At 33.7% G+C, this 18313-nt stretch overlaps 2 protein-coding genes across 2 annotated transcripts; both read left to right on the top strand.

Moving 5' to 3' along the window:
- The first annotated feature begins 6716 nt into the window (after window positions 1–6716).
- Window positions 6717–8769, top strand: LOC105803412 (alpha-1,6-mannosyl-glycoprotein 2-beta-N-acetylglucosaminyltransferase). The gene has a single exon (XM_012635579.2). It carries the CDS (start codon window positions 7150–7152, stop codon window positions 8467–8469), a length of 1320 nt encoding a protein of 439 aa, XP_012491033.1. The 5' UTR covers window positions 6717–7149; the 3' UTR covers window positions 8470–8769.
- Window positions 8770–9884: 1115 nt separating this feature from the next.
- Window positions 9885–15728, top strand: LOC105803411 (phytochrome C). The gene is made up of 4 exons (XM_012635575.2): window positions 9885–12772; window positions 13273–14089; window positions 14257–14553; window positions 15043–15728. The coding sequence occupies exons 1-4, from the start codon at window positions 10729–10731 to the stop codon at window positions 15254–15256; spliced, it is 3372 nt and encodes a 1123-aa protein (XP_012491029.1). The 5' UTR covers window positions 9885–10728; the 3' UTR covers window positions 15257–15728.
- Window positions 15729–18313: the final 2585 nt, after the last annotated feature.

The following is an 18313-nucleotide window of genomic DNA, read 5'->3' as shown; positions in this document are numbered from 1 at the left end:
AACTTAAAGCTAAACCAATTAGGGTTGGTGACGGACTGTATATTCTTTTGGAAAACTTGATTGCTAAGCATCAATCAAATGAAATCCAATGCAATTTGATTCTTAGACAGTGTATTAAGTTTATATTTAATATTTACAGTTTTTTCATCATCAGTGGTTATGATATTGATCATTAGTACTGATGGCTTGGATTTTGAAATTTTAATTCAACTGTGTATAAAAAATTAATTAGGGATTCTTTTGAATCACACTAGTAGTATATGAGATTGGATCACATAATATGGTCAGTTTTATGTAAATTAAAATATATAATTTGTTTTTACATATAATAAAGTTTTAATGAATTTTCCTCGCCAAATTTTAGAGAAGACAATGTCTACTTTAAGCTACCAATCAAACAAAAGAAAACGAGAACAATTGTGGAATCCGATGGAAACAACAATAACATTTCAATCTTGATTTAATTTCACCAAAAGTCCTCAAACTGTAGTATAAATTATAAATTAATTCTCAAACTTTTCCTCAGAGTATTACCAAAATCCTTCCATCATCCTACTCATTAACTTGTTAAATGCAGTATATTTATAACACAAGGATCACATTGTAAATACATATGCGCCTAGTGCATAGAATCAATTTTAAAAAAAGAAGAAGAAGAAATAATATGAACAAATTTTCTTGATGTTTTTTAACACATCATATCCAAACCAAAGTGTGTATATGTTAAGGTGTTCAAGTATTTACATTTGGATTCGTGTATTTTAAACACATTTTATATTACGTTCATATTGGCATTTAACACCTAGATTGATGACTAAGCAAAGTAGTGAATTTAAATTATAAAATTGTTTGGTGTATTACTTAAAATTAAGTAAATAATATAATTAGATCATTTGATAAATGTAAAATTTAAATTATGAACTCTTTCTATTTTATATGTTTATCCTTATTTTTAAAAATATTTTACATTATTTTATAAAGATAAAGTATTTAAAAGATAATATAGTGTTAAAATAAAATAAAAATATTTTTAAAAACAATATAATGTCAAAATAAAATAACTGAAAAAATTCTATATTAAATGATAATACAGTGTTACCTACTTATTATGAAAATATTAATTGTCAGCTACCTTATCAAATTAAACCTTAATTAAAACATTCTGAAAATTAAACATCAACTTAACATTTCAACAATAATTTAGATACGTTTATTGAAATTTACCCTTTGGTAAAAAAGTTTTGAGAAAAGTAAGAAATATTTATTGATAAAATTGTGGAGAGCTATGGAATAGAGTGTTGGTAATTTTGACGAGTTCTAAGTAAGATACTCCTCACTTGGTTCACTTACTTATATTCAAAATTTGTCTAAAAATGAAACAATTTAGACAAAAATTTAAGATTCATCTTCTATATAGGTTTAGTCTTGGACAAAATCTTTTATTCTCAGTCCAGCAACATATTATATTATAAAATTAATTATATATGCTATATAATGATAATGATTATATATATTTGTATTAAAATCACTAATCCAATAACAATTAAATTCATTATCCAAAACCCAAAAACTTACCCAATTAAATAATCTAACCCAAAATATAAATTTTTAAAATTATATTTAATACAATAAAATATTTATTGTTATAAAATAAAGAGAAATGGGAGAATAAAGAACAAATAAAATATGAAAGTAATAGAGAACGTGCTTTATTGATCAAAAGGGTGATTACAATGCTCCATCGAGTCTCTATTTACAGTATTTATAGACATAAGAAGTATAAAAGAAGTAGAGATCTAATTCTAATAACTATTAGAATTTAAAGTATATTAAAACTTTATCTTAATCATGATGGACATCCACTTAATAAGATATTTATAACACTCACCCTTAGATGTCCATTGATAAATAATGTGCATCGTTTAAACCTTATTCGGAAAAACCCAGTCGAATAAAAACCTAATTAAGGAAAACAAGTATACGATCTATAATACGCATAATATGCTGCCTCATTAAAAATCTTACCAGGAAAACCCAATAGGACAAAACATTGGTTAAGGGAAAAAGAGTGCAACGCGTATTTACTCACCCTCATGAAAACATTACATATTTTCTCATATTCTACGTATTCAATCTTGAATACTGGTTTTTCAAATGATTATTTGAATGCATTTGCTAAGCATTTATATTACCATTCTTTTAAAAGTCATGTGAGGGAAATTTGGGGAAATATATTTTGATCTCTTCAGGAAATTCAATAATAATAATAACAAACTTTAATCATGATTCTTTTATAAAAACACAAATAGGTATTTTGGATCATTTTATAATCCTCCTTCAACTACTATTCACTAAGTCAAATTTACCACATATGTTCAAATTATTTCAATTCATATAAATGAACAATTTCTAGAATTTCAATATGCTTCTGGCATCCTAAATCTTTCAATGATTTTAATATAAACTGTACTATATAGTGATTCATAAAAGGTTGTCAAAATAACCACTAGACGCAAGTTAAATCTTTTATGAATTGTCAATTTAATAATACATCTAAAAATTATTGCATCCACCACAAAATAATATTATGCCTTTTCATAATCAATGCCAGGACTTAGCGAAAAATTTTATATTTTATTTCGCTTTTGCAAAATTACTTCAATTGCACCTTCACTGGCTTTATACATTTAGATATTTGGACTAGTAGTCGAAAAACTCTACTAATTTAATTGTACTTGAGTTGCATCTTTCTATATTGACCAATTTATTACACATATATATTTCTCAATAGATTTATTCAAGATCCTCCTTTTATTTTATTATTTCAAAAATAATATTGCATGCAAAATTATTGTCGACCACTTTTATTATTCGGTTCCACATTTTCTCGAATTGACATAACTTATCGAGATCTCTTATTTTCATTATTTTAAAATTTAGTTTCAAGTACTTGAATCTCTTCTAGAGTTTTACTTATTAGTTATGTCTTAGGTCTCTTCTGGAGCACCTGTCTCCACTATATGACCTTTTAGAAGAATTTTTATCTTTGGAACCGATCAATCTATTATTTATTCTAACTTATTGTCCTACTAGGACTTTGATATTCAAATTAAAATATTAGATGGTATATAACACTTGGTTATTCTCATTAAGTTTGTAAATACATCTAACAGTTAACTTGTAATGAGTTATTCTTATTGAACTTCTGGTTTAAATTACTCTCCCCTAACTCACTACAAGTAATTAATTCACTCTCCCCTAATGTTGGAAAAACTATCAAATCAAAATTGTAATCACAAATCATGTCATAATTGATACTCGAATACATTCAAAACATCTAATAATATAAAGAAACTTGTAATTAATATATATTCCCAACTTTCTTTGAGGATTCACTCATCTTTGTGCGTTGTGGTGGAGCAATTAGAACATATACGCACATACAAAAATTCAAATATGAGAAATATTTAGTTTTTGATCAAAAACCAATTGTAATGGGGAGTATTTATAACTTATTGGCTTGATGCGTATAACACGTAAATCAACATAATCTCATGTTGAAATAGAAAGTTTTGTTCTCATAAGTAATAATTTAGCTATTAGTTGGAGGCATTTGATAAACAATTCAGCTAAATCATTCTGTGTGTGAGCATGAGCTATAAGATGTTCAACTTTTAACCCAATTGACATGAAATAATTATTGAAAACTTAGGATGTAAACTCACAAACATTAGCAAGATGAATTGTTTTAATTGCATAATCTGAAATCATATGTTTATTACTTATGAGAACAAAACTTTCTATTTCAACATGAGATTATGTTGATTTACGTGTTATACGCAACCTATCCTTTGCAACATGAGAACACATATGTGATTATTTTGTAGATGCATCTACCAAAATCATATAATATCAAAACCATCCACATGGTGGATGAATGGACCCATATTCATTTAAAAAATGTAAGACATTAAATCTCAACTTTAGCTAGTGAGTTTCTAAGAATCAATTTTTATTGAGGACAAACAACAAATGATAAATTTTTTTAATTAAAGAATCTTGTAGTTCTTTAATAAATGTCCATATAAATTCTCAATTAATTTTCGTATTATATATGATCCAAGATGGTCTAACTGGTCATGCCAAGTAGTAAACACATTTGTATAAGTTAAAATCTAGTTTACTTTAACATGTATTTCAATTGTACTAAATTGCAACAAATTAGTAATTTTACTATCATTGCTTTTACTTTATATCCACATATAAGTGCTATTGTGACATTTACTACTAGAAATGTCTAAATCAATGTGGATATTATAATATCACTAAATCAACAAAATAAATATAATTTCCAAACAATTATATACAATATTCACTTGAGGAATATGCCAAAATCTTCAAATATCTAAAATAATATTTATCTTCATTTCCAATCTCAATATGTGATCCATTATAAATATATTTTAAAACCAATGGATTAACCATCACAAGATAATAATACATTAACTCTTACGAGCTTTCGACTAATTTTGTATTACCAAATCTTGAAACAATATTATTTATATTTTCTTTTGCATTCACTTGGGAATGCAATAGATTTACTAGGACGAACCTATAAACATACCAATAAATTTTTTATTTCATAATCACTATTGTAAAACATGCTTGTATTTCAAATCAAAATCTATCTATTCATGTTGTCATGATTAGTCTCCAATCACATCCTCAATTACAACAACAATCATGATCTCTATATTTTCATTTTTCATAATTATTATATCTGCTACATTCACTTCAGAAATGAAGCAAAACTAGTGGGAAGAATTTCATAGTTTTCATTAGTAATATATTATTTTGCTTAGCCACTAGAAAGTATAAGATTGTTCGAAAATACTATTAAAGTCATTTTCACAATATTGCTACTGCAAGAGCACATTAAATATTTCAATCATAGTGTAGTGTATTCATTCGAGGAATATATATATATAAAACAATTACATGAGTATCTCATGTTATTTATATATATAGTTTTAATGTAAAACACATGAATGTTATATTCAACATATATCTTCTTGATCTGAAAAATACTATTATATTTTATAAAATTTTGCATTACAAGGAGCTAAAATATAAGCTCTTAAAGAGTTTTTTTAATAGTTTGATGCAATATTAGCTCTTCAAGAGCATATAATCATTTTATTGTATAATCTTAATGAATGCTTAATTTATTTTAAATAAAATTTTATTTATTCATATAAAATAAATGAATAGGTATAAATAAAACATATATTAAACGTAACAAATAATAAATTCATGTCACTAATAAATCATTGTGGTTAGATAATATATATTTTATATATCATACCACAACATAATACAAAATAATTTTACAACTATAAAAGTTTAAACATAAATATTTTCCAACCTCCACCTCTTATGACGTAATTTCATCTTGAATTTTACAATGATATGAAATTATCACAAATAGGGTGAATATCCCAAAGTTCATCACAAGTAAGTATTTTTACTCATATTCGCAATAATCATATATCTTAATCAAAATCAAAATTAAACCAATCAATTCTATTAAAAATGAAAAAAATATTTATCTCCACATAAAATCCCAATAACTAAATATGTGAAGGGTTTTATAAATTCATAGAGATACAGATAGTGAATTATATAAATTGAACTTTTAATAGAAATCAAATCAAATTTCAAAAGAAATTGATTAGATTGACTTACATTACCATGGATGAGAAGTAGTGATTATGAACATCCTTTGTAATGAAGAAAATAGATCATCCCCAAGCAAATATCAAAAGCAAACTTTAAGAGTGAATCTTACTTCTCGATTTCATATAGATAACGGTATCAAATCTTTCACCATCCTTAAGAACAAAAAGTAAAATAATTAAGTTAATCAAAACAATGATAACGTATAATGAGAAAAGAATGAAAAATAATAATCAGATATGAAATATTAAATAAAAGAAACTTCTTGTAAAAACTTTGCATCTTGCTGCCAAAGATATTGAAAATCGTGAAAGATAAATTTGATCGTCGATAAAAAGAACTATCACTTTGAGCAAGATCGTGCTGATAACGTGTTATAAATTAAAGAGAAAGGGGGAGAATAAAGAACAAAAAAATATAAAAACAATAGAAAATGTACTTTATTAATAAAAAATAGTGATTACAATTCTTCATCGTAGTCTTTATTTATAGGTATAAGAAGTATAAAAAAGTAAATATCTAATTCTAATAACTATTATTAGAATTTAAAGTATATTAAAACTTTATCTTGATCATGGATTCATGGACATCCACTTAATAAGATATTTATAACATTTATTATATTTATGATCGTGTTTTTAATATAAATATTTTTAATTTATTTTAATATGTTAAAACTTTTATTTTAATATTTTTAGTGTATTATATTTTAAAAGATATTTTAAAATAAAAATTAATCTAAAAATATCAAATATAACTGAATCGGATCAGATCTGAATTTACTTTTTTTTAATTAGATTAAACTTGAAAAAAAAATAAGTTTATTTTTCGAGTGAAGCTCGATCTTAAACTACCTTACATAAGCTTGACCCGCACATTATTACCTCTAATTTTAAGATTAATTACTTCGAGGTTTTTTTTTTTTTTTCAAACTTGTGTTTATGAACTTTACCACCGTCTTAGTCTTTAACGAAAGTCAATTTCTCCTTGTTGAATTTACCTTCTTTTTTTCTTTTTCTTCTTTTCTTACTTTGAATCCGTCAACCAAGTAATTTACACCGTTGATCTTTCTGATTACGGGCAGCCATGGCTGCTATTTCATCCATCTCCTATTTTCATTTATTTACACTTTCTCGATCTCTCGACGTCCCTCGAAACCTAACATTGATCCCCATTTCCCATGAGTTTTGGGGGTTTCTCTTTAACCGCTAAAACCATTGATCTCTGTTGCCGCAAGGAAGAAGCTCAGTGTTAAAGAACTGTCCTTTGAGGGTTTTGGCACTTACCCTTTTACTTATTCAGTTTCTTGTAAACTGGGTTGCTTTTATTCTTTGCTGTTTGGTTGTCTATGATTTTTTTTTTGATTTTTGTGGTATTTGTGTGAAGAGAGAAATTTGAGTTGGTAGTTGGTTGATGTTGTGTATTGTTTGTTCTATGGCTAATTGCAAGAAACTGCGTTTGAAAGATGCAGCTCTTAAACGTTTGCTATCTGTAGTTGTAGTTACCTTATTAGGAGTTTTACTTTTGATAGTTTCTCTTAGGACCAATACAACACCAGGTTTAAGTGAATTAGATGAAGATTTAAGTGAATTCACTGATATTCAGAGCTTTAGTGAGAAACTCAACCTTCCTAAACAGAATGAGTTTTCGATTCGATTGGCAAAGATAAACCAGATGCCCCCTAGGAATAGAGATCTGTATCCTAAGTTAGCTAAAGATCATATAACCATTGTTTTATACGTGCATAATCGGCCGCAATATCTCCAAGTGGTTGTTAAGAGCTTGTCCAAGGTTGTGGGCATAAGTGAAACATTGTTGATAGTTAGCCACGATGGCTACTTTGAAGACATGAATAAGATTGTGGAAGGGATCAAATTTTGCCAAGTGAAGCAGATATTTGCCCCGTTTTCGCCTCATGTGTTTCCCGACAGTTTTCCAGGTGTTTCATCAAATGACTGTAAGGAAAAAGATGATGCTGGGAAGAAACATTGTGTTGGGAGTCCTGATCAGTATGGGAACCACCGGTCTCCGAGGATAGTTTCTTTGAAGCATCATTGGTGGTGGATGATGAACACTGTGTGGGATGGGTTGAAGGAGACCAGAGGGCACAATGGGCATATTCTTTTCATAGAGGAGGATCACTTCATTTACCCCAACGCATATCGCAACCTACAGCTTCTTGTTTCGCTGAAGCCTATCAAATGCCCGGATTGCTATGCTGCAAATCTGGCACCTTGTGATGTGAATTTAAGAGGGGAAGGATGGGATAGTTTGATTGCAGAGAGAATGGGAAATGTAGGTTATGCCTTCAATTGGACTGTTTGGAGAAAAATCCACAGGAAGGCTAAAGAGTTTTGCTTCTTTGATGATTACAATTGGGATATAACAATGTGGGCGACAGTCTATCCTTCGTTTGGCAGTCCAGTGTACACGTTACGAGGTCCAAGGACTAGTGCAGTTCACTTCGGGAAATGCGGTTTGCATCAGGGCCAAGGGCAGACTAATGCTTGCATTGATAATGGATCAGTGAACATGCAAGTAGATGACATTGATAGGGTTGCTAATATCAGATCAGAATGGGGTGTCCATGTGTATGACAATCAACCTGGGTATAAAGCTGGGTTTAAGGGCTGGGGTGGCTGGGGGGATGACAGAGATCGTCAATTATGCTTGAATTTCGCTCAAATGTACCATTCGTACAACACTTCTCTTTCAGCTGTGACGATGAGTTGAGATTTGAGCATCTCGGATTTCATACTGTTGTAACTGGTGAGATCTACATTATTTTCTTCAATAGTTTATAGAAACACGTATAAATTCAAAGTTGTTATAGTTTTGTATCATCGAGATCGTATCTCATTCTTTCTCCAAATTGGCTGCTTGTCTTTGGAGCAACATGGAGAGCAATAAGTTTGTGTTGGCAGTAGTGGATTCTTTTGAGCTCAGATTGCTTTGTAAGTTGGTTGACATACAAAATTTTCTTTACCATATTAGTAAATGGAAACACACACCAACAGCTATGTGATTCTATCAGTATCGTGTGTCTCATCTATTTTCATACATGCACAACCAATGATGGCTTGTTTATGTTTTTCCCATAGAATTGAAAATTGCTGCATTGCCTATGATAAGAATCTATTTTCTCCTTCCAGATGTTGATACTACTTTTAGGCTTTTAGTTGTATTCTGCTAGAAGCTCTGTTAAGTCAAGATCTTTGTTTATGGTGAATTATTCAGCGATAAATTGAAACTCAAAGAAGCTTGATCTACACCAAATTTAAAGTCAATACAATCAGTTAACAGTTTTTTTCTTGATTTGGAAAGGATGCATATCCAATCACAGTTTTTTCCCTGACTTGATGTAAACTATTTAAATTTAAAATTAATTAAAATGAAGAATTGAATTCGATTGGTATGAGTATTATTGCTAATGTGGGAGGACACGAGTTTGAATATGTTGAAACGCATTGTCCCCTTATTTTTAGAATACAAGTAATAAACATTCTAGCTTGAATAAGATTAATTTTAGATGGTAAAATGGACTAAAATGGTTTTGATTAGGATTCTACTTAAATATCATCTAAACTCGAATTTGAATATGATTAGACTTAAATTGTAAAATTGACTTAAAAATTTAAGATACAGAATATTTTTAGTGAATCAAGTAATTAATATTATTTAAGATTTTAGAAATTTTATTTTCTTTTAATTAATGTAACAGCTTCTAATTTACTAATAAAATATCAAATAGATGAAACATTGTAGTGCGAAAACACCGAGACAGTTGGGAGCTCGGTAACAGTACAGACAGCGACGTTAAAGAGATATGTCACGACGACGCACGTGATGATGGTTTTAGCCTGTTTGGTAGTTAGCTGTGAGTTGTGGCGGTGATGATGATGATAGCACCATGTAAAATCCGAAGTCATTGGGTTTTTCTTTTTTTCTTTTAAATAAGGAAATTTATTTTATTTTAAATTAGAGTATAAAAAAAATAAAGGAAATGAAGAGAGAAGTTGGATCTTATCCTACACACTTGTCAGTGTACTTTTGATATGATTTTTGTTCAAATTTCAACTAATTTATTAAATTATTTTGTGATACTAGATTAATAAAAAGTTTTTATAATAATAGTTAGTTTAAAGAGGTAGGTAGGCAAAAAGCCATTTCTAAGCCCCTCATAAAATTGCATAAACTCGGAGCCAGAAAAGACGGGACCGAACACAAGCCATCTCGGGTCTCAATTGTCAATTGTCAATTCTCAATCAGACAGCAGCAGGAGTTCCGCCCTGAAATTCATCTCTCTGCTCCTGGAGCCTCCTCCACTCTCTCTATATAATAGTTGCCGTAACTATTTTTTCCTTTCATTAAGTCCAGCACTCTTTCCCAGTAATACGCAATTTTTCTTTCCTATTAACTACCTCTTCAATTCACATACAGTGTCATCATTTTATTAGTTTCTTCAGCATCGGCTTTTTCTTCTGGGGCTTGGGCTTTGTCAATGGAAACAGTTTAGAGTAATGAGTTGATTACTTGGTTTCTTTTTGTTTAGGATTTTAGAGGGGCAAATTACGAGGAACCTGCCCAAGGTGGTGGAATCTATTTTTCTGCCGAGCCTTTTGATTTCATTGGTGCCTTTTTATTTTGGGGTTGAGAATGGAATCATCAGAATTATCTATCTGAGAGAAAAAGCTGGTAACTTTTTCTTCTTTTTTTAATGGTTGTTGAGGGATTTTTACTTTGGTCATGATTCCCGGGTCCAGTAGATTCGTGCTGGCAACAAATAGGATTCTTTTAGTATGGGAATTTCAATTTACTTATGGACTATGTTGGTGAAGTCTCAAGTTTTGTCCTGGCATTGGCTGTACAAACAGTAACAGATTCCATATAGAGCTTTAGGTTTTTCTTTTGGTCATGCTGATTTTGAGATATTACATTTATATGGGTTGAAGAAGAAGAAGAAGAAAGAGGAAAAAAAGGGTGTTTGAGAAAATGTCATCCATGTCAACAAACAAGAGTAACTGTTCTAGGAGCAGTTCGGCACGGTCAAAGCAAAATGCTCGTGTGATTGCGCAAACCACAATCGATGCCAAGCTACATGTGGATTTTGAAGAGTCCAAGAGGCTCTTTGATTACTCCACTTCTATTGACTTCAACATTTCAAGTTCAACCAGTAATGTTCCATCTTCTACTGTGTCAGCTTACCTTCAAAAGATGCAAAGAGGGAGTCTAATTCAGCCCTTTGGTTGCTTAATTGCTGTTGATGAGCAAAACTTCACTGTTCTTGCTTATAGTGAAAACGCTCCAGAAATGTTGGACTTGGCGCCTCATGCTGTTCCAAACATAGAGCAGCAAGAGGCTCTGACTTATGGAAGTGATGTGAGAACACTGTTTAGTTCTCCTGGTGCAACGGCCTTGCAGAAAGCTGCTAATTTTGGGGAAGTTAACCTTCTCAATCCGATCTTGGTTCATTGTAAAACATCAGGCAAGCCCTTTTATGCCATTTTGCATAGGATCGAAGCTGCGCTTGTTATAGATCTAGAACCAGTTAACCCAGCCGAGGTGCCAGTAACAGCTGCTGGCGCATTGAAGTCCTATAAGCTGGCAGCGAAAGCCATTTCAAGGTTGCAGTCCTTGCCAAGTGGGAACATATCTCTGTTATGTGATGTTTTAGTTAAGGAAGTTAGTGATTTGACAGGTTATGATAGGATAATGGTTTATAAATTTCATGAAGACGAACATGGAGAAGTAATTGCTGAAAGCCGTAGACCTGATTTGGAACCTTATCTAGGCTTGCACTACCCAGCTACTGACATACCACAAGCCTCAAGATTCCTTTTCATGAAAAACAAAATTAGAATGATATGTGATTGTTCTGCCCAACCAGTTAAGGTGATTCAAGACAAAGGATTAGCTCAACCATTAAGTCTCTGTGGATCCACGTTAAGATCTCCTCATGGGTGTCATGCACAGTATATGGCAAGTATGGGGTCAATTGCATCTCTTGTGATGTCAGTAACTATCAATGAGAATGATGATGAGATGGACAGTGAACAAGACAAGGGAAGAAAATTGTGGGGATTAGTGGTCTGCCACCACACTAGCCCCAGATTTGTTCCATTCCCACTGAGATATGCCTGTGAGTTTCTTATACAAGTATTTGGAGTGCAAATTAACAAGGAAGTGGATTTGGCGGCCCAAATGAGGGAGAAGCATATTCTGCAAACCCAGACTGTGCTTTGTGACATGCTGTTGAGAGATTCCCCTGTAGGAATTGTTACTAAATCTCCGAATGTTATGGATCTTGTTAAGTGTGATGGGGCCGCACTTTACTACAGACAGAAATTTTGGTTGCTTGGAGTTACCCCTACAAAGGCACAAATTAGGGATATAGCAGAATGGCTTCTTGAGTACCATAGTAGTAGTACGGGCTTAAGTACTGATAGCCTTATGGAAGCTGGCTATCCAGGTGCTTCAGTTCTTGGAGAGGCAGTTTGTGGGATGGCTGCTGTTAAGATCACTTCTAAAGACTTCCTGTTTTGGTTTCGGTCCCATACAGCTAAAGAGATCAAATGGGGTGGTGCAAAGCATGATCCTGGTGGCAAGGATGATGGAAGAAAGATGCATCCAAGATCATCATTCAAGGCTTTTCTGGAGGTTGTCAAGTGGCGTAGCCTGCCTTGGGAGGATATAGAAATGGATGCAATTCATTCCTTACAGCTGATATTGAAAGGATCCTTGCAAGACGAGGTTGCTGATGATTCCAAAATGATTGTGAATGTACCATCCATTGATGACAGGATTCAGAGGGTGGATGAACTGCGTATTGTCACTAATGAAATGGTCCGCCTGATTGAGACTGCTGCTGTCCCAATCTTCGCTGTTGATTCCTCTGGTAACATAAATGGATGGAACTCTAAAGCGGCAGAACTCACTGACCTGACTATTGAGCAAGCAATTGGCATGCCATTGTTTGATCTTGTTGAGGATGATTCAGTTGATGTTGTCAAGAACATGCTTTCATTAGCCCTAGAAGGTGATAGTGGGATTTATCTTTTGAACTCGCTGCTTATTAGATATTTCTTTTATTTTTTTTGGTCTAGAAATTATATCCTTATTTAATTGAACATTGCATTTCAGCATTGTGGATATTTTTTGTTTCTTTCATATATACCTTTGGTTAAGCTGTTTCACTTGCATTTGCATCCACTATTTTAGATAGCGCAATCATATTATGGAGTGCATTGCCGTGTTATTTACTAGTGACATGTTAGTAGGCATACTGATCAGAGTATTGGGATTGGGATTAAGGTTTTCTGTATCGTTCAGCATGGGTTGCTTACTTAGTGCTATCATGCTGACTAATTTTTAGGTCTCGTCGGTTTTCATTGAACCATGTAATTGGACATTTCCTTGTGCAGGAAATGTCACTTTAGCTTTGTCCATTGGGCTCCACTTATTCAATCAAATTTCCTTTACACTGTTTAGGTGTTTCCTGAATTTATGCTTACATTTAATGTTGATGAGAAATGGCAGGTATAGAAGAACGAAGCATTGAAATCAAGCTTAGGACTTTTGGTTGTCAGGAAAATAATGGACCTATCATCTTGGTTGTTAATGCATGTTGTAGTCGAGACTTAAAGGAAAATGTTGTTGGAATTTGCTTTGTTGGGCAAGATCTCACCAGCCAAAAGATGGCCATGAACAAATATACGCGTGTCCAAGGTGACTATGTTGGTATTATGAGGAACCCATCTGCTCTTATTCCCCCAATTTTTATGATTGATGAGGTTGGCAGATGCTTGGAGTGGAATGATGCAATGCAAAAGTTGACTGGTATGAAGAGGGAAGAAGCCATTGATAGGATGCTTCTAGGGGAGGTTTTTACAGTAGACAAGTTCGGCTGTAGGGTGAAGGATCATGACACCTTTACCAAACTCAGGATATTATTCAATGGGATAACTGCTGGTGAGGATGCAGATAAACTATTATTTGGGTTCTTTGATCAGGAGGGTAAATTTGTTGAAGTATTACTCTCAGCAAGCAGGAGGACTGATGCTAATGGAAGGATCACTGGGATTTTGTGTTTTTTGCATGTGGCTAGCCCGGAGCTTCAGTATGCTTTACAAGTGCAGAAGATATCTGAACAGGCAGCAGCTAGTAGCCTCAATAAGTTGGCTTACATCCGTCAAGAACTCAGGAAGCCTTTGAAGGGGATTGTATTAATGCAGGGTCTGATGGGGGATTCCGATTTGAGTAGCAATCAGAGGCAGCTTCTGAGGACAAGTGTAATGTGTCGGGAACAAATGGCCAAGATTGTTGATGACACAGACATTGAAAGCATTGAGGAGTGGTAAGAGTGCTTAATATGCTTCTTACCTTAGTTAGCGTCATATTTGTTCATTGTTACAATCAATCTTTCATGGATTGAACATTTCTCATTATTGTATGGTGTTGTTCATAAGCTGGCCTTATCTCTTCTCTCTCTCTCTCTTTAACGAAAGGTTGCTCTGTGTGCAGCTACATGGAAATGGACTCCGGGGAGTTTAACCTTGGAGAAGCCTTGGAAGCTGTCTTGAAACAAGTTATGTTAATGAGCCAAGAGCGGCAAGTTCAGGTGATCCAAGATTTACCTCCTGAAGTCTCATCCATGTACTTGTATGGAGACAATTTGAGGCTTCAGCAAGTCCTTTCAGATTTTTTGACAAATGCACTCCTCTTCACTCCTGTGTTTGAGGAATCATCGGTTTCATTCAGGGTAATTCCTCGGAAGGAACGTATTGGGACGAAGATACAAATTGTTTATCTTGAATTTCGGTAAAATCCATTTCCTGTATGCTTTATCATGTTCATAGCTGATGCAATCTGGCAAGTTCTTTAATAAGAAATGACTCAACCGCCACATTTACCACATGCCTTTTAATTTCCTTTTTCCCTTTTCTGCAGAAGTAAAATAGGCGGGTGGGGGGAGTGACTAGAGTAGTCATAAACTTTAGTATGGTTAGCGACATTAGTATTGTTTACATCCTCAAACTGATAAATTTGTTGTTTTTGTTCTCTGCTTGGGTTCTTTCCTTGCTTTCCTTTGTTTACCTAATTTGAATGGTCTTACTTTTCCACCCTTCTTTTAGCCATTTTAAGGATGCATTTATTGTACTTATGGCATGTAGAAATAAATTATTTTTAACTTCTATTTGGGTGAGTATTCATACTCTCCCAAGCAGTGTGGCAATCATGTGGTGTTTCTATATATCCTAATATAAAGAATCAATATGAAGCTGTTAACTTTGAGTGATTATGTTGCAGGATCACTCATCCAGCACCAGGTATCCCCGAAGATTTAATTCGGGAGATGTTTCACCAGAGGCAGGGTGTCTCAAGGGAAGGTCTTGGCCTATACATCAGTCAGAAGCTTGTAAAGATTATGAATGGTACTGTGCAATATCTAAGAGAGGCTGAAAGGTCATCCTTCATTATCTTTTTAGAATTTCCATTGGCTCGCCTGCTTGGCCACCATTGAAAACCCATAGCCAAGTGAAGCTGATAAGCATCGAAACAAGGCTACTGCAGCTTCTATATGAACCGTATCAGTAGCTTGTCATCTCAACCAAACAAGCACCTTAACACCTCGGGGTGATCATACCGAGTCTGGATGATACCGAGGGCTGCTCAGCCTGTTGAAGAGCATTCTCCATTACAAGTATGTAAAGCAGGCAAAAGTTTAATGCAGAGTCGAGGCTTTGGTAATGGGAACACCCGATAAAAGATTAGCTAATATCTTAGAAACCCCCTTTTATTAGGTATCTTTCTTGCATTACAATTCAGTCGACTGAGGTAATATCTAATTTCTTGGGCATATAGTACCAATGTTGCTGCTTTTGGTGTATAAGAGGCTACTGTACAGTGAAACCTCCAAATGATCTATTGACTTGATGAGTGTTGAAATGATCACTCTCATACATCCTTCAATACTAATAGTATGTTTACATTTATAGACTTTTGTTTAACAAACAAACTAACTTGCATATACCTAACTCTACTAACTACTAACTTTCTTAACTTCTCAACACTCCCCCTCAAGTTGAGGGTTGATATATATCTTTAACCCCTAACTTGGATACTAAGCACTCATGTTGCTTGATGCTTAAAGCTTTTGTCATCAAATCAGCAAGTTGCTCAGTTGTTCCAATATGCTGCATCTGAATCGTTCCATCCTTGATTTTATCTCTTACAAAATGACAATCAATTTCTATATGTTTCGTCCGTTCATGAAAAACAGGATTAGCAGCAATTTGCAACGCTGCCTTACTATTTGAAAAACCAAGGATTTATCAAACTGACTAGGACTAACTTCCCTCAATAAGCCATTCAACCATATAACCTCTGCTACAACCATTGCCATTCTTCTATATTCAGCTTCTGCTGATGATCGAGAGACTGTGGTTTGTTTTTTTGACTTCCATGAAATAAGGGATTCTCCAATTTTAACACAGAAACCGGTCACCGACCTCCTAGACATGGGACATGAAGCCCAATCAGAATCACAAAAAGCAATCAATTGTGATTTGCTTGCTGCAGATAGTAAAATGCCTTGGCCAGGGTTTTTCCTTATGTATCATACCACCCGAAAAGCAGCTTCCAAATGTGATTTTTTCAGTCTGTGCATGAACTGACTCAAATGTTGAACCGCAAACATTATGTCCGGTCGTGTATTCGTCAAATATAGCAATCTTCCCAACAGCCTTTGATACATTGTAACATCCGTGATTAAATCATCTCTATCAACCTTTGTTTGTACCGACTCATCATATTCAACTGATGTGAGCTTCTGATTCTGCTCAAGTGGTGTACATACTGACTTTGCTTCCCCTAATCCTAAATCAGCTATCAACTCCAAAGTATATTTTCACTGATTCAATATAATCCCTTTGTTCGATCTCATCACTTCTATTCCAAGAAAATACTTCAACACACCTAAATCTTTCATCTTAAAATTCTGATGCAAAAGCTGTTTCAACTCATTTATCATGCTAACACTACTGCCTGTAATTAACAGATCATCTACATAGATGAGTAAAACAACCATGTTACCTCCATCCCTTTTTGTGAACAAGGAATAATCATACTTGCTTTGTACATATCCTCCTCTTATTAAGGCCTCGGTAAGCTTCAAATTCCACTGTCGAGAAGCTTGCTTCAGACCATACAATGACTTGCGCAGGCGACATACACGAGACTCCCCCTGGTTGCGAAAACCAACCGGAAGTTCCATATAAACTTCTTCGTACAAGTCCCCTTGAAGAAAAGCATTGTAAATGTCCATCTAAAAAATAGGCCAATCATGAATGGCTGCCATGCTGATCACAGTCCGAACCGTGACATGCTTAACGACTGGAGAAAAAGTATCATGAAAGTCAATACCAGCCTTTTGACTATAACCTTTACCAAAAAGACGTGCTTTAAAACTTTCCACGGAACCATCAGAAGTGTATTTAATTTTGTAAACCCACTTGCATCCAATGGGAACAACACCAGCAGGTAAAGGAACAACCTCCCATGTACCGTTAGCCTCCAAAGCTTGAATCTCTTGTTGCATAGCATCAACTCACCGTGAATCCAAGATGGCCTCATCATAAGTTTGGGGTTCAGTTAAAGAAGAAACATGGGCAGCAAACAATTGAGAATGAACAGGCAAATGAGAAAAAGAATAAACACTAGCAATAGGAAACAAACCTGTGGCACAATAAGTGAACTATTGGTTAGAGCAAACTTAATCCTTCATCCAAGTAGGCGGCTTAACAGACCTTGTAGTACGGCGTAAAGGGATATCAGTAGGCGCAGAAGACGAAGAAGGAGTAGAAGAAGATACGGGCACACAAGGTGAAGAAGAGGGAATAGATATAAAAGAGGAAGGTTCAAGTTGAAGAAAAATGGAAGTATCAACATCAGGAAAAGACAAAAAAGGTTTGGTAGGAAACGTAAAAGGAAATACCGTTTCATGAAAGGCAACATCTCAGTTAACAAAAAAAGTTTTGGTTTCAAGACTGAACAATAAGTATCCTTTTTGCACAAGAGAATAACCCATGAACACAGACGGAATAGCCTTAGGAGAAAATTTATCATGGTAGCTAGGAGTAGTAGCAAAGGCAAGACAACCAAAGACCTTCAGTTGAGAAAAATCAGGAGACTTATGATACAAAAATCCAAAAGGACATTTCCAGTTCAAGATAGGAGTAGGGAGACGATTAATCAAAAAATAGGCAGTTAAAACACATTCGCTTCAAAATTTACTAGGCATGTGAGACTGAAACTTTAATGACCAAGCTACTTCAAGTAAATGTCTGTGTTTTCGTTAAGCAACTCTATTTTGCTGAGGAGTGTGAACACACGAAATCTGATGGACAATTCCAGACATATTAAAAATGTAATACCCCCTACCCATTTCCGTCGCCGGAATAGGATACGAGGCATTACCAGATTTTACTGAATTAATTTTTCTGTTATTACGAGTTTAATTACTATTCATTTATCGAATCATGTCATGACGTCCCTTGGATGGGCCTCCGAAGCCCAAAAC

Source organism: Gossypium raimondii, chromosome 11 (genome assembly GCF_025698545.1).
Source record: "Gossypium raimondii isolate GPD5lz chromosome 11, ASM2569854v1, whole genome shotgun sequence".
NCBI classification, from domain to species: Eukaryota; Viridiplantae; Streptophyta; class Magnoliopsida; order Malvales; family Malvaceae; genus Gossypium; species Gossypium raimondii.
This window is presented reverse-complemented; position numbering and strand designations above follow the sequence as displayed.

Bases quoted from the DNA above. Each gene is read 5' to 3' on its own strand.
- LOC105803412 (XM_012635579.2), top strand. From the start codon at position 7,150: ATGTTGTGTATTGTTTGTTCTATGGCTAATTGCAAGAAACTGCGTTTG.
- LOC105803411 (XM_012635575.2), top strand. From the start codon at position 10,729: ATGTCATCCATGTCAACAAACAAGAGTAACTGTTCTAGGAGCAGTTCG. The intron at 14,090-14,256 runs GTAAGAGTGCTT...CTCTGTGTGCAG, and splicing joins ATTGAAAGCATTGAGGAGTG to CTACATGGAAATGGACTCCG. The intron at 14,554-15,042 runs GTAAAATCCATT...ATTATGTTGCAG, and splicing joins ATTGTTTATCTTGAATTTCG to GATCACTCATCCAGCACCAG.